At 43.9% G+C, this 12,949-nt stretch overlaps 1 protein-coding gene across 1 annotated transcript in view; it reads left to right on the forward strand.

Moving 5' to 3' along the window:
• The window catches only part of ANKRD6 (ankyrin repeat domain 6), a 150,063-nt gene extending 137,586 nt beyond the window's left edge, over window positions 1-12,477 (forward strand). Inside the window, exons 10-16 of the mRNA XM_016208128.2 lie at window positions 700-804; window positions 2,078-2,212; window positions 2,542-2,727; window positions 3,208-3,360; window positions 7,610-7,723; window positions 8,393-8,519; window positions 9,658-12,477. Of these exons, the coding sequence (XP_016063614.1) occupies window positions 700-804; window positions 2,078-2,212; window positions 2,542-2,727; window positions 3,208-3,360; window positions 7,610-7,723; window positions 8,393-8,519; window positions 9,658-10,232 (1,395 nt within the window). The 3' untranslated portion in view covers window positions 10,233-12,477. The remainder of the gene's footprint in view (window positions 1-699; window positions 805-2,077; window positions 2,213-2,541; window positions 2,728-3,207; window positions 3,361-7,609; window positions 7,724-8,392; window positions 8,520-9,657) is intronic.
• The last annotated feature ends 472 nt before the right edge of the window (window positions 12,478-12,949 follow it).

Below are 12,949 nucleotides of genomic sequence, written 5' to 3' on the forward strand. Positions count from 1 at the left end.
TTAATCCCAGCAACTCTTTGAGAAGATAGAGCACAAAGGTATCTGATAACCTGTCCAGAGGCCCTACAGCTAGGTGGAACCCTGGGTCTCTCAGACCTCCTGAGTACCTGCCTGTGCCTGTTCCACCTCTCTGTACTCTAAGGAGCCGACCAGATGCTCCCTTTTGGGGAAGAGGTTCCTGCTCCATGGTTGGTAGCGTGGATCACAGATGCACTGTGATAATTTTTAATCAAATTATATATGACTTGGGTATGGTTTGACCAAGAGGAAATCTGATGGCTAGTTTGGGTCCAGTTCTCCAAGATAGTGAGTGAGGCTGTGCCTGGCATGGGGCTGCCGCCTTGCACAGCTCCAGGGGGTGCCGCTCATATCCTAGTCTCCAGTCTGTGTGAATGGCGCTCTCTGGAGCTAAGCAGTGCACAGCCTGCACACACTTGTGTGGTAGCCCTGGCCTGGCACCTAAATGCCTGTTGTTGTCATAGACTGTTAGCTCCTTGAGGTCAGAGACAGTGTCCATCTCTGGGTCTGTAAAGTGCCCAGCACAAGACCTGGGAGGCATGGCAGGTGGTCTGAGGTGCTCGATGTGAATGCTTGGTCTCCTGTTAGTCTGGGAGCTCCCTAGGTCAGGCACCAGGTCCGAGGAGAATCCTCCACGCCTACGCTGCTCCGGTTTGTAACAACGCCTCTTGCCTCCTTCAGGTCTTGCGCTTCAGTCGTGGGCGAAGTCTGAGGAAAAAGAGAGAGAGGCTCAAGGAAGAGAGGAGAGCTCAGTCTGTGCCAAGAGATGAGGTGGCACAAAGCAAGGTGGGGGGTAGCCCTCCCGCCCCTCCTCATACCCCCTTCCACCTCCCCACCCCCACCCCCTTCTCAGAGGGTGGGAACTACCTCTCTGCCTCCTCTGGGTTCTGGCAGCTGCCATGCCCTCTCTGCCTCTTCTTTCCCTGGGGTCCTTCTAACTGTTGCCAGTCTGTCCCCTTTGGCTTCATGTCCTTCACTTCATCAGGATTTCAGATTGTGTGCCTGTGTGTGCTGCCCATCTTTCCCAGCACCCTTGTGTGGTTATTGTTACTAGCCCCTGACACTGTACCCATAATTGTGTAGAGCAGTGCTTTTCTGAGTGTGAGATCCACTGTCATCTGGGACCTTGTTAGAAATGCGGATTGTGGGGCCTCACCTCAGACCCACTGGATCAGAAACTCCGGCTGGGGCCTAGCAATCAGTGTTTGAACAAGCCCTCCAGGTGGTTCTGATGTGGATTACATTTTGAGAACCACTGGCATAGGTTGTGTCCTCTGTCTCTGCTTAGGGAATAGACTGAGGCTGTGCAAGTTAGAAAAAGATGCTCTCTGGGCAGACGGCCGCAGCACGGGGCACATGCAGGGATTAGAGCCCGAGCTGGGTTTCAGCTCCCCGTGTCCACTTACTCCCCTGGTTAGGTGCCCGTGTGCAGTGAGCAGCTCTCACTGCTACACACGGCAGCCCTCGGTGAACCGTGCTTTCTCAGCTCTCCCAGGAAGGAGACTAGGCTAGAGAGAACTTGGGGCACATAAAGTTTTGTATGAAATACTTCTTCTATTTCAAAATCCTCTTATCAGTTTCTAGGCTTAAGGCATTGTAACTGATTACGTTCCTGTGTGTGAATTATACATTTTAATTTTAAAAAGTTCTCACAAGGATCAGAAACTTGATGTGTGTTTTTCCCCCCCATTTAAAAGGGTTCTCTCTGCTATGAATTGTGAGAGACCAAGTCCAAAGAATATGTGGGGTGGTTTTTTGTTGAAATACAAAAGACCAGAAATCTCTCACCCTGAGGCTCCTGAAGTTCACATAGAATTAGGCCCGAGATTATATTTAGTTTGACGCCTAATAAATAGAGTAAAAGCCAAATATTCAACTGACTGGGAAAAGTGTACATGTGCAGCTAAGACCACCAAAGCAGTGCCCTGTGTCTGAATCGTCGGCAAAGGTTTCCATGGGTCCTGTGGGAGTCTTGCAAATAGAATTTTACGCCCATTATTGAAAAAGGCCAAGGGGGCAAGTCAAACAGGTTTCTGGGCTTTTTATTTTTCCTCTGTAGGGAAGTGTGTCAGCAGGAGACACCCCTAGCAGTGATCAGGCTGCACCCAGAAAAGAAGAGGCCAGAGAAGATTTCCCATCAGCCTCTCCAGAGGCCAAAGCCAAGGACAGCAGGAGGCAAAAGTCAAGGCCCAAGGTCAGGAGGCACATGCAAGCAGCTGAGAGAGGGCTGGGAAGCAGGTTGGCGGAGAGCCCTGGGGCAGCATCGTGCCCAACAGCTTAAAAGCTCCTTCACTTGGCTGGCTGGTTTGGAGCCAGGGCACAGAAATTAGATCTGGTTAACATCAGACGCAAGGTTAGCATGCTGATGTGTTTCTTTGGGTACGTGGTGCTTGGAGTAGAATGCCATGAGATGAAGCTAGGTGGGGTTCTCTGCCCAACAGTGGGTGAGATGGGAGCCACTGGCCGGGGTCAGTCCTGCAGTTGTCACAGTGTCGAGGGGTGTTGTCTCTTCTTCTCCCACAGGTGTCAGCATTTTCTGACCCCACCCCACCTGCAGACCAACAGCCTGGACGCCAGAAGAACGTGCATGCTCATAATCACCCTAAAAAGAGGCCCAGGCATCGATGCTCACCTCCACCCCCTCCCCACGAGTTCAGAGCATACCAGCTCTATACGCTTTACCGGGGCAAGGACGGGAAAGTGATGCAGGTACCTGCTGAGCCCCATCGGTCGGGATGTGAGACTATACGCCTTCTGCAGGGTTGTCTATTGAACACTATATCTGCGGGCTAATATCCACTTTAGGCATTGGCTTAAGTAGGTCTGAACTTTGAGGAGAAGGCAGATGGCCTGCCCCATGTAAACAGTGAGATACACTCCTGTCCCTTAGGCCCAGGCACACAGTGGGGTGCTTACAAACCTTCCTGCACCATCCTTAGGTAATTATAAACTTGAGGCCCCGGAGTGGATAAAAGCAGCCTGAGGATGGGACCACATCGCCCCCTCAGACTCTTCCTGGAGCCTACTGTACCCAGCATGGCCTTGGGACATTCCAAGGGTACGACAGGGCTGAGCCTGTGTCTATCATCTGGACCCCTGCTGTGCTGACCTGCACATGATGGGCACTCAAAACTGAGTTTTTGAAGGAACAAATGAGTTGGATTTGTTCCTTTTTTGTTTCCCTCTTAGGCGCCAATAAACGGTTGTCGATGTGAACCCCTGATCAACAAGCTGGAGAATCAGTTGGAGGCGACTGTGGAGGAGATCAGAGCGGAGCTGGGATCGGTTCAGGATAAAATGAATATGAAGCTGGGGCACATGGAGAGTAAGACCCAGCACCAAGTAAGCGAGTCAGCTGGCCTCCTGGTGCGGAGATGTCCTGGTAGAAAATGTGATGGGGAGACACCTGGGCACACCTGTTCTGCAAGCTGCCCTGAGCATGCAGTGGGCTGACGGGGAAGGGGCCTGCTTGTGTGATTTTGTTAAAATCTGTTTTTTAAATTTTTAAAGAACATGTTTATGCTTCTGTTTATAAAAGTGATATATACCTATTACAGAGCATTTTTTAACATATGAAAATTAGAAAGGAAAATAAATTGCCTGTAAGGCCCCATGATGAAAAAGCACTATTAATATTTGGGTTTATTTTATATATGTCTATGTGCTCCATATGCCTTTCCCATTACACAGAAAATTAGAATAATCATGTCTATAGTTTTTTCCTCTTCCCAACTTTTTATTTTGAAAATGTTTAAACATAGAGAAAAGTTGAGATGATAGTATAATGAATGCTTGTGTGCTCCCACCTGGACTCAGATTAGTGTTGCCACATTTCCCTTGTGTGTCTCTCATACACTTTTTTCTCTCCCTGAACTGACTGAAATTTCGTTGCAGACTGTCCTGACACCTCACCTCTAAATGTTTCCGAGTGCATTGACTAGGAATAGGGACTTTCACCATCATAACAGCACTATCATCGCATCTGAGAAAATTAATAACTGCATAATACCCAGTTCAGATTTTCTCAATTTTCCCAAAATGTTATTGCTTTTTTTTTTATAGCTGGCCTTGTTTGCTTGGTTTTTAAATTTTATTTTTCAATTACAATTTACATTAATATTATTTTGTATTAGTTGCAGGTATACAGCATAGTGGTTTTTTAAATCTTTTTTTGTTGTTTTTATTGATTTCAGAGAGAGGAAGGGAGAAGGAGAGAGAGATAGAAACTTCACTGATGAGAGCGTCGTCATTGATCAGCTGCCTCCTGCACGCCCCCAACTGGGGATTGAGCCCGAAACCGGGGCATGTGCCCTGACGGGGAATAGAACTGTGATCTCCTGGATCCTAGGTCAATTCTCAACCCCTGAGTCATGCCTGGCCAGCCTTAAAATCTGTTTTTTATTTTAAATCCCAGCCCAGGATCCAGTGAATCTTTTGTGCATATGTGCTATTTCTGGGGTCTCTTTTAATCTAGAATAGCCCCGAATTCCTTCTTTCAGCTTTTTCCCCCTCTCCTGTAATATTATCTTTTTAAAGAGTCCAGGCCAATTGTTTCATAGAATATTCTGTATTCTGGATTTTTCTGGTAGTTTCTTTGTGGTGCTATTTATCTTGTTCCCTAACCCTGTATTTCTATAACCTGAGAGTTAGGTCTAGAGCAGTGGTCCTCAAAGTGTCATCTCCTGACCAGTGGCATCAGCAACATCTGGGGACTTCTGGGGGAGGAAATGCAGAATTTTGGGCCTCACTGCAGATATACTAAATTTAATTTGTAAATAAAACTTTGGGAGTAGGGTCTAGCAACCTATGTTTCAACAAGATCTTCAGGTAATGCTGGTGTACCTCAAGTTTGAGAATCATTGATCTAGATGCTTATTTAGGTTCAGGTTAAATATTTTCTTTTGGCAAGAATACTTCAGTTACTGATGTAAACTTCAAATTACATCACAGCAGGGGGCCCATGTTAGGGAGTCCCATAATGATGTTCAGTTTGATCACTTGACTAAGCTGGTAACCACTCTCTCGCCATTGCAAAGGTACATTTTCCCTTTGCAAATTAGTAAGAAATGTATGATAGATGTAATTTTTAAATATAACGTTTATTAGGGAAAATTTCACATTGCAGAACAATGTATCATATTGACCCTCCTTGGAGAAGACCTCTTTTATTCTCAGTTTGGTGTATTTTCCCATAGGTTTTCTCTTTTATAGATAGTAACCTATGAAATTATCACTTTTAAACAAAAATGGAACGATGCTGTGCTTTTTTTTTTTTTTTTTGCAGCTTGCTTTTAAATTTAGTAAGCTATCTTAGACATTTTAAGCTATGGTGTGCTATTTAATGTAGGTGCACTACTTCTGTGTGTAGAGGTTCCACAATTTCGCCTCCTGCTTTTTTTACTTAATTTTATATTATGAGCATTTTCCCATGTCCTTGGCTTCATATTGCAGCACATTATAAATTTTTACTCACATAATACTATGGTGAGCATTTATGGGCATAAACTACTGATTGGTTTTTCCAGTTATGATTTGCTGAGAATTGGGATGACTAGGTCCAAAGTTAAGAATATATTTACGGCTCCTGATAATTATTGGCAAGCTACTTAATAGAAAGGTTGTATGAATTTATATCCTACCAGCAGTGTCTGAGTTTGGCTCAGACCTTTGCTATCATTTAATGTTATCATTTCTTTAAAGTTTTTGCCAAATTGATTAAGGACATTTAATTGTTTAATTTTTATTTCCTTGTTTGTTGGTGAGGTTGGACATTTAAAAAAAGTTTTTAAAATTATTTTTTAATCACAGTTTATATTTAACATTATTTTGGCCCTAACCAGATGGCTCCTGATACTCCAAGGTTGTGAGTTTGATCCCCAGTCAGGGCACATAGAGGAGTCAACCAATGAATATATAAATAAAATAAGTGGAACAATAAATCTATGTTTCTCTCTTTTTCTCTCCCTTTCTCTCTTCCTCCCTCTCTCCCTCCCTCCCTCTCTTTCTCTCTCCCTCTCCTTTCCTCTCTCTCAAATCAGTAAATTTAAAAAATTTAATATTATTTTGTATTAGTTTCAGGTGTACAGCACGGTTAGACAATCATATACTTTACAAAGTGTTTCCCCAATATTTCCAGTACCCACCTGGCACCTTACATATTTATTACAATTTTATTGACTGTATTCCCTATGCTACACTTTACATCCCCATGACTGTTCTGTGACTTCCAATCTGTACTTCTCAGTCCCTTCACCTCTTTCACCCAGTCCCCCAAGCTCCCTCTCCTCTGGCAACAGTCTATTCTCTGTATCTATGAGTCTGTTTCAATTTCATTTGTTCATTCATTTTATTCTTTAGATTCCACATATAAGTGAAGAGGGTGAACATTTTCAAGGTTAATTTGCTATTTGCATTTAGTGGGAAGCTCATGTAAGCAATCTTTTCTTGGAGCCATAATATATTGGTTGAGACTGTTTTGTGAGTAAAAACCTGATTTAGCTAGTGTAAGCCCAAAGGGGAATGTATTAGGTGAATGCTGAGATGTCCCAAGGACCTCTCTTTGGTTCAGGGAAGATGACAGATTGGGGCGTAGACTCTCAGTCCCAATTCCAAATCACAGGGCAAGGATGTCTCCCAGCGTGAGTCAGGTGCTCTTGCCTGCGCCTGGAAACAAAGCTGTGTATCAACACGGTTGCTCTTGGCAGAGCCCTCTGGATGGGGGTTAATGAGATGGGAGAGCAGTTCACAGAAAATCATGAGTGCTGAAGAGACAGAATAGAAGGTACTCCCCACATCTCCAGAACTGATGCTGCTTTTTTTATTCTTCAAAATCTGAGCATGGAACATCTTAAATGTCCTTGACAGGAGAGGAGCTTCCCAGTGAGCCCTCAGGGGCCGGCTCCCCCAACAACCACTGCTTTCTCTTTGGACCTTGTCAGTGCAGTGAGTGTTCAGCTGTTCTGGGCATTAGGGCCCTGCAGGAAGTGTCAGAATGAAGAGGGGAGGGACCCAGAAGGGCATGTGATTGAGAGGTGGTGACAGTCATTTCTTCTCTGAAGCAGCCCCGTTGAACTCCTTCCACAGCCACCTTCACACTCGCTTTGACTACTTTTAATGAAGCACCAGGAGGATTTGTTCACTGGGAACGCTGGGTAAACACCCTGAGCATCCAGCTTCTTTCACGACCTCTTGGGCAGCGACAACATTTAAAAGGAGGAAAAAAAACTCCATACTCTAAGAAATAGTTTTTCCTTTCAATCACAGTCACAAAACACTGTTCTAATACCTATATAAATTCTCTTTTACCTACAAGGCCTGTATTGGCTCAAGTTTTATATTTATTGTATATTCATAGTCTCTTAAACCCCTTAGGAATTTAACAAGTGAGAAAAGGAAACATTGGCCTACGTGGAATCCTGCTTAGGATTCTGAAAGACTTCAGTTCCATGAATACTGGTTGAAAATAGAAGAGAATGAGTTGGGGGAGGCTCGCTTGCATTCTCTCTGGTTCCTGGTGGGTTCCCCAGGTCCCTTCCTCGGGGCTCCACCTGTAAGTCATCCCGGCCATACGCTCTTTGCCGTTGAATCCTAGATGCGAGTTCTGGACAAGCTGATGGCTGAGCGGCTCTCAGCAGAGAGGACAGAGTGCCTGAACCGCCTGCAGCAGCACTCGGACACGGAGAAGCACGAGGGCGAGAAACGACAGGTGAAAACCAGTATCTGCCCGTCCTTAGCTCGTGATTTTCCACGCTTCTCCCTGGAATTAAAAGACAGAGACCTATCATTGAAAACTCAGAGGCTGAGGCTCCCTAACGGGTTTACAGCACACAGCATGTCATTTGCATAACTGCAGTGAAGTTAATAGGGAAGGACCTGTGCTTCAGTTCATGTTTGTTGCTGAATATGCCAGCAATAGGTGGGGACTGAAAAGTTCATAGAGCATGCTGGGGGAAATGCGATGTCTGCCCTGAATCATTTCTATATATTGTGCATTCATCGGGCCATTGCTCTGTTGAACAAGATTTGGTTCCTGTCCTCAGGGTAGACAACAGGCATAAAGTGAGCACTGTGTGCATGTGAGAGTCCATGCTCCTAGGCAGGGAGAAATGCATGGGAAGACCTGGGTGTTTGAGTTGAAGGTGGCTCTAAGTCACTTAATGAAGATTACAGACACTATCAGCCTGCGTGTTGTGTGAATCCTGGTCTATAGAGAGCAAGCAGAGAAGGCTGTGTGGCCTGTGGGAGGGCACGTTATCCACAGCTTTTGGGCTTGTCAAGATGGTACCTCAACTATCGTAATTAAAAAGTCCATTCTTCATGCTTTAATTCATAAACCAGGTATTAAACTGACCTGATTGTTTTCTGTGTTTTTTAGATGTCCTTGGTAGATGAATTAAAAACCTGGTGCATGTTAAAGATTCAGAATCTGGAACTGAAGCTTTCTGGAGATTCTAGGGCCTCTAGGACTAAGTCCACACCGTCTACTTGCGAGTCTTCTACAGGTAACCCTCATGCAGAGAGAGAGCCATTCCATCCAAAGGTGGTGAAACCCCCCAAATCTTGTCTCCTACATCCAAAGGCAGCTCATAATGGGCTGTAGAAAGACTGGATTGAAGAGTGAACTGCAGGGGTAAGGACCAGGTTTTCCCCATTACCATAGACTCAGTTCCTATGTAGCAATAAAGCGCCCCATCTAAGTGCTCAAAACTATCTGAATGAAGGAATAAAAGAATTGATTTGATTGTTAATAGCAGTACTTCTGGTACAGTGTTGACGGTGTCAAAGTGGACCCCAAAGATACTGGGTCATGAATGGGCATCTATCTCCTCAGCAGGTGCCCTTGTACCTCTTTGCCCTTTCTCCTCTGTGGTTGTCCTTTGACCTTTGTCCAACTCTGTAAAACCTCATTATGTGCACTTCATATATTGAAGTTACCTCAGGTGCTAGATAAGAGATGCTTCCAGCAAAACATCTTTATATTAGCCACAGTGACTACTCTCCATGATAATTTTGAGGACAGATACTTAGTAATTAGGCTTCCATGGGGGATTTTGATCTGTCAAATATCTTATGTTACCACAGACCATCTCTGGAACTGTGGTTTTATCTTCTTTATGCTCATAACAATGGGGAAAATCCTTGGCAAATTTTTCATGCTAGGACTAGTTATGGAGCTTGGCCTGGAGCCTTGTGCATGCGGAGTACGACCGCCTTTTCAAGTTGCAGCTTGGGCCCATGAGCTAGTAACGGGCTTGGTGTGGAAAGGGCCCGGGAGTCAGCATGGGGATATTCACCCTTATCAATAAGTGCCCAGCTCTGTTTGGTGAGCTGCGTCACACTTAGCAATCAGGAAATGGTACCCAGGGCCTTCTAGAGTGAATTGAGACAGGCCAAAGGAAAGGCCAGCACCTACTTTGGCTTAGATGCCACCAGCACGGCTAACACAGTATCCCTGAAAGCCTTGACAAGCCAGAGTGATGATCAGGAGTGAAGAGGGAAGGGCAGAGGAGAAGGTGCACACTGTGGCGGGGTTGGGAAGGCTAGTCTATGGGATTCTCAGGACTCTCAGAGGCTGACCTGCAGCCATGCGACCGTGTGAATGCGGATTTGCTCTGACTTGTGTTTTTCTTCCCAAACCAGGTGTGGATCAATCAGTGGTGACGACGACAGGTCCAATAGCAGCTTCGGACAGTTCTCCTCTGGTGGTTAGGCCCAAGGAAAAGGCCCTCAACTCCACTGCTGCCCACAGACTCCAGCAGGAGCTGTCTTCCTCAGACTATATGGCCTCCCGGCTCAGGAGTGTCAAGGTCCAGACAGCCTTGCTGCCCTTGAAAGAGGCAGCCAGATGTGATCAGCAGGCTGGGCCCTGCGTCGACAGAGGCACCCAAACCAAGAAGTCTGGGAAAAGTGGGCAAACGAGGCATCGAGCCCAGCAGCCAGCAGCCAGCACCACGTGCGGGCAGCCACCGCCAGCAACAGGCAGCGAGCAGACTGCCCCTCACATTCGAGACACCTCCCAGGCTCTGGAGATTACGCAGTACTTTTTTGAGGCTGTTGCCACCCAGATGGAAAAGTGGTATGAAAGAAAGATTGAAGAAGCACGAAGCCAGGCCAGTCAGAAGGCCCAGCAAGACAAGGCCACACTGAAGGAGCATATTAAAAGTTTAGAAGAGGAACTTACTAAACTAAGGACCAAGGTGCAGAAGGAAAATTAGGACCTGGAAGTGGCACAGGAAGGATCCTTGAGGATTTCTAGTATTGCGACAACGGAACAGCTGTGCCCAAGGTGTCAGTTATTGTGCACGTAGCAGACTCGCCTTTAAAAAAAAAAATCACTAGTTTCTAAAATGTGCCAGACACACACGTTTCCTATGCCCTGAAGTTATGAAGACTTCAACAATTAAACCAAAACCAGGGAAAGTTTGCTTAGTTTCAGGTTGCATTACAAATTTAAAACCTCAGTCTAGGTTCATCTGAAGTTCAAAAGCTCAGATTAAGTGAGGCGCTAAGACACTGAATGATGTGTAAGCCTAAACCCTGAAATTCAGGATGTACAAAATAATATAAATCAAAAGCAAGGAAGAAAAGTTAATCCCTCCTGAACTCAAATCAAGCAGTCATTCATATAAACACACCTGCTGTGCCTAGAAGAGAGTCTTTCTGTAAGAGCTGTAACAGAGCTGCGTTAAACCCTGTCTCAGATGCATAATTCCCAGAATGCTGACATTTTAACCAGGTGAAAACAGAGTTTGAGGAGAGAGATTTTCATGATGTCACAAGATCCAGTGTAGCTTAAATGTTTTAAAAATGAGTCATTGGTTAATAGCACCAGGAATGTTTGTTAATAATGACCTCAAATGAGAACGATTCTAATCTTTTAAATATGGTTTCTGTATTTTCAGCCAAAGTATAGAAATACTACAATCAGTTAATCCTTGTGATTTTAAAGCAGATAAGTGGAAAAATTCACCTAACAGTTACCTGAAATTTCTATAACCTCTTCAGAATCAAATTTATCTCAGAGTACCTTTCTGAATTTGAGTTTACTAGTCTGTATTTTGTAAAGAAACTAGGCTATTTCTTGAAAGTATTTCATTTTTAATTGAGTTCTGTCATTAAAAAAAACCCCAAAAACTTTCCCACAGCTTCACAGTGACTAAGTCAAGGCAACTAACTCAATGACTCGATTCAGACCCCTCCATGCCTCAGCTTCACAGAGCTCTAAGGATTTTAGTCTGCTCTGTAGGATATACAAAGTTATAAAAGTAGCTTCGATGTGTTGAATCTTTTAATTATCTTCTAGATTTCTTGTCCCTTAGAATGTGGGATTATATTCATCTCCTCAAAATTCCATGTATGCATAGAAACCTCAGTTCTAATTCTATAAACAGGAACTGAGTAACTATTGTCTGTAATTTTGAATAAAATGCTGCTCATTGAGCCAAAGAGAAAAGAATGACTTCTTGACATGGAAATATTCAGAAAAACAAAGTATGTTTTCAGTCCCTTTGTTTTTTCTGCCGTCCAAACTCACAGTTGCTTCTGTTTTTCTTAATAGCGACAATCTATGGATATAGACATTCCTCATAAACATAGATGTATGTCAGCATTACAGAACCTGGATAGGGAATTAATTTGATGCCCTTAAGCTTATTTCCATGTTGGTAAACTTGTCTTGTTCAGCTACTGTGTAGGTAGATGGTTCTTCCCCAGAGACTCTGGATTGCTACCTGTAGAGGTACTTCCCTCTTTTCGTGTTCCAGATGCAGAATCACGGAACTGTGGAGCTAGATGGTACCTTCGGACCGTCGCGTGCTTTGGTCGGAAGTATTTTGACTGTGTGCCTCCTACGCACCAGAGCAGGCAGCTTGTTACTGTGAACTAGATGTTTCTGTCTAAGTCTCTTAGGGAGTAGACTAGGGAGGGATGAGAAAGGTCCACTGCACCTAGTCTGCAGAGTACACAGATCTTGTTTCTCAAAGACTGGAAAGCCTGTAATAGAGGCAAGGAAGTAGAACAGGGTCAGCCCGCCTTCTAACCCAGAGATGGCAGCATCTCAAGACCAATGCAATAGCTTTTCTAACAACTGCGTTTGGTCTGTTTTCGTTCCTTATTGTCAAAAACTCAGCTATGGGTCCGATGTGTATTTTTCCTTCTTTTTCCCTTGTGCTATCTGCTAAAACGAGCAAATGCTACAATAGTACTTTTCCAATGAAGCAGAACTATTAACTATGTATAGCCTGTCATGTAGGTCGTGTTTCCAACTAAGGCTGGAACTTTCAGCTGTGGGGAAAATGTTGTAAAATACCTAAAAGTTGTACAGTATTGCAATGTTTTTGTTATTGTTGTTAGTGCATTATTGCATTTGAGTATAGTAAATATCTGTGATAGACTGAATATCAGTTCTAATCTTTCTTTTGACGGGGAGCCCAAAATAAAGGAAGTGATCTTTCCATGTTATATCTTTTTTCAGTCAAGCATTGGTACTTGAGAGGTATGTTGTCTTCTATTTAATATTTTTATCACCTTGAATTTGTGTCTCCTCCAAGCATTAGACTTGGTTCTTAACACTGTAGATAAGAAATTTCTTTTTTAAAACATAAGGGTGTGCATGCTTTGTTTAGCCTATGTTTTCATTTGTGTAGCTAACCAAATTTTATGGTTCCTTAAAGAGTGCCTTCACCCAAAAACACTTCACCATGTTTCCAAAAAAGTGTGATTTAAATACATCTGCTTTAGAGATCAGGTGAACTGTGTGAAAAAAATATTTTTAAAAAGCCTCCTGTAACAGGGAAAGATTTCTCAGTGCAAGCTTAAACAAATGTTTTATTTAAACTCTTGACCTTTTGGAAAATACTGAACAAAGAAGAAGGATAACATTACTTGTAATTTTATATAGGCAAAGATACCTTTTTTTGACTAACAAATTTTT

This window comes from Miniopterus natalensis, chromosome 5 (genome assembly GCF_054644295.1).
Source record: "Miniopterus natalensis isolate mMinNat1 chromosome 5, mMinNat1.hap1, whole genome shotgun sequence".
NCBI classification, from domain to species: Eukaryota; Metazoa; Chordata; class Mammalia; order Chiroptera; family Miniopteridae; genus Miniopterus; species Miniopterus natalensis.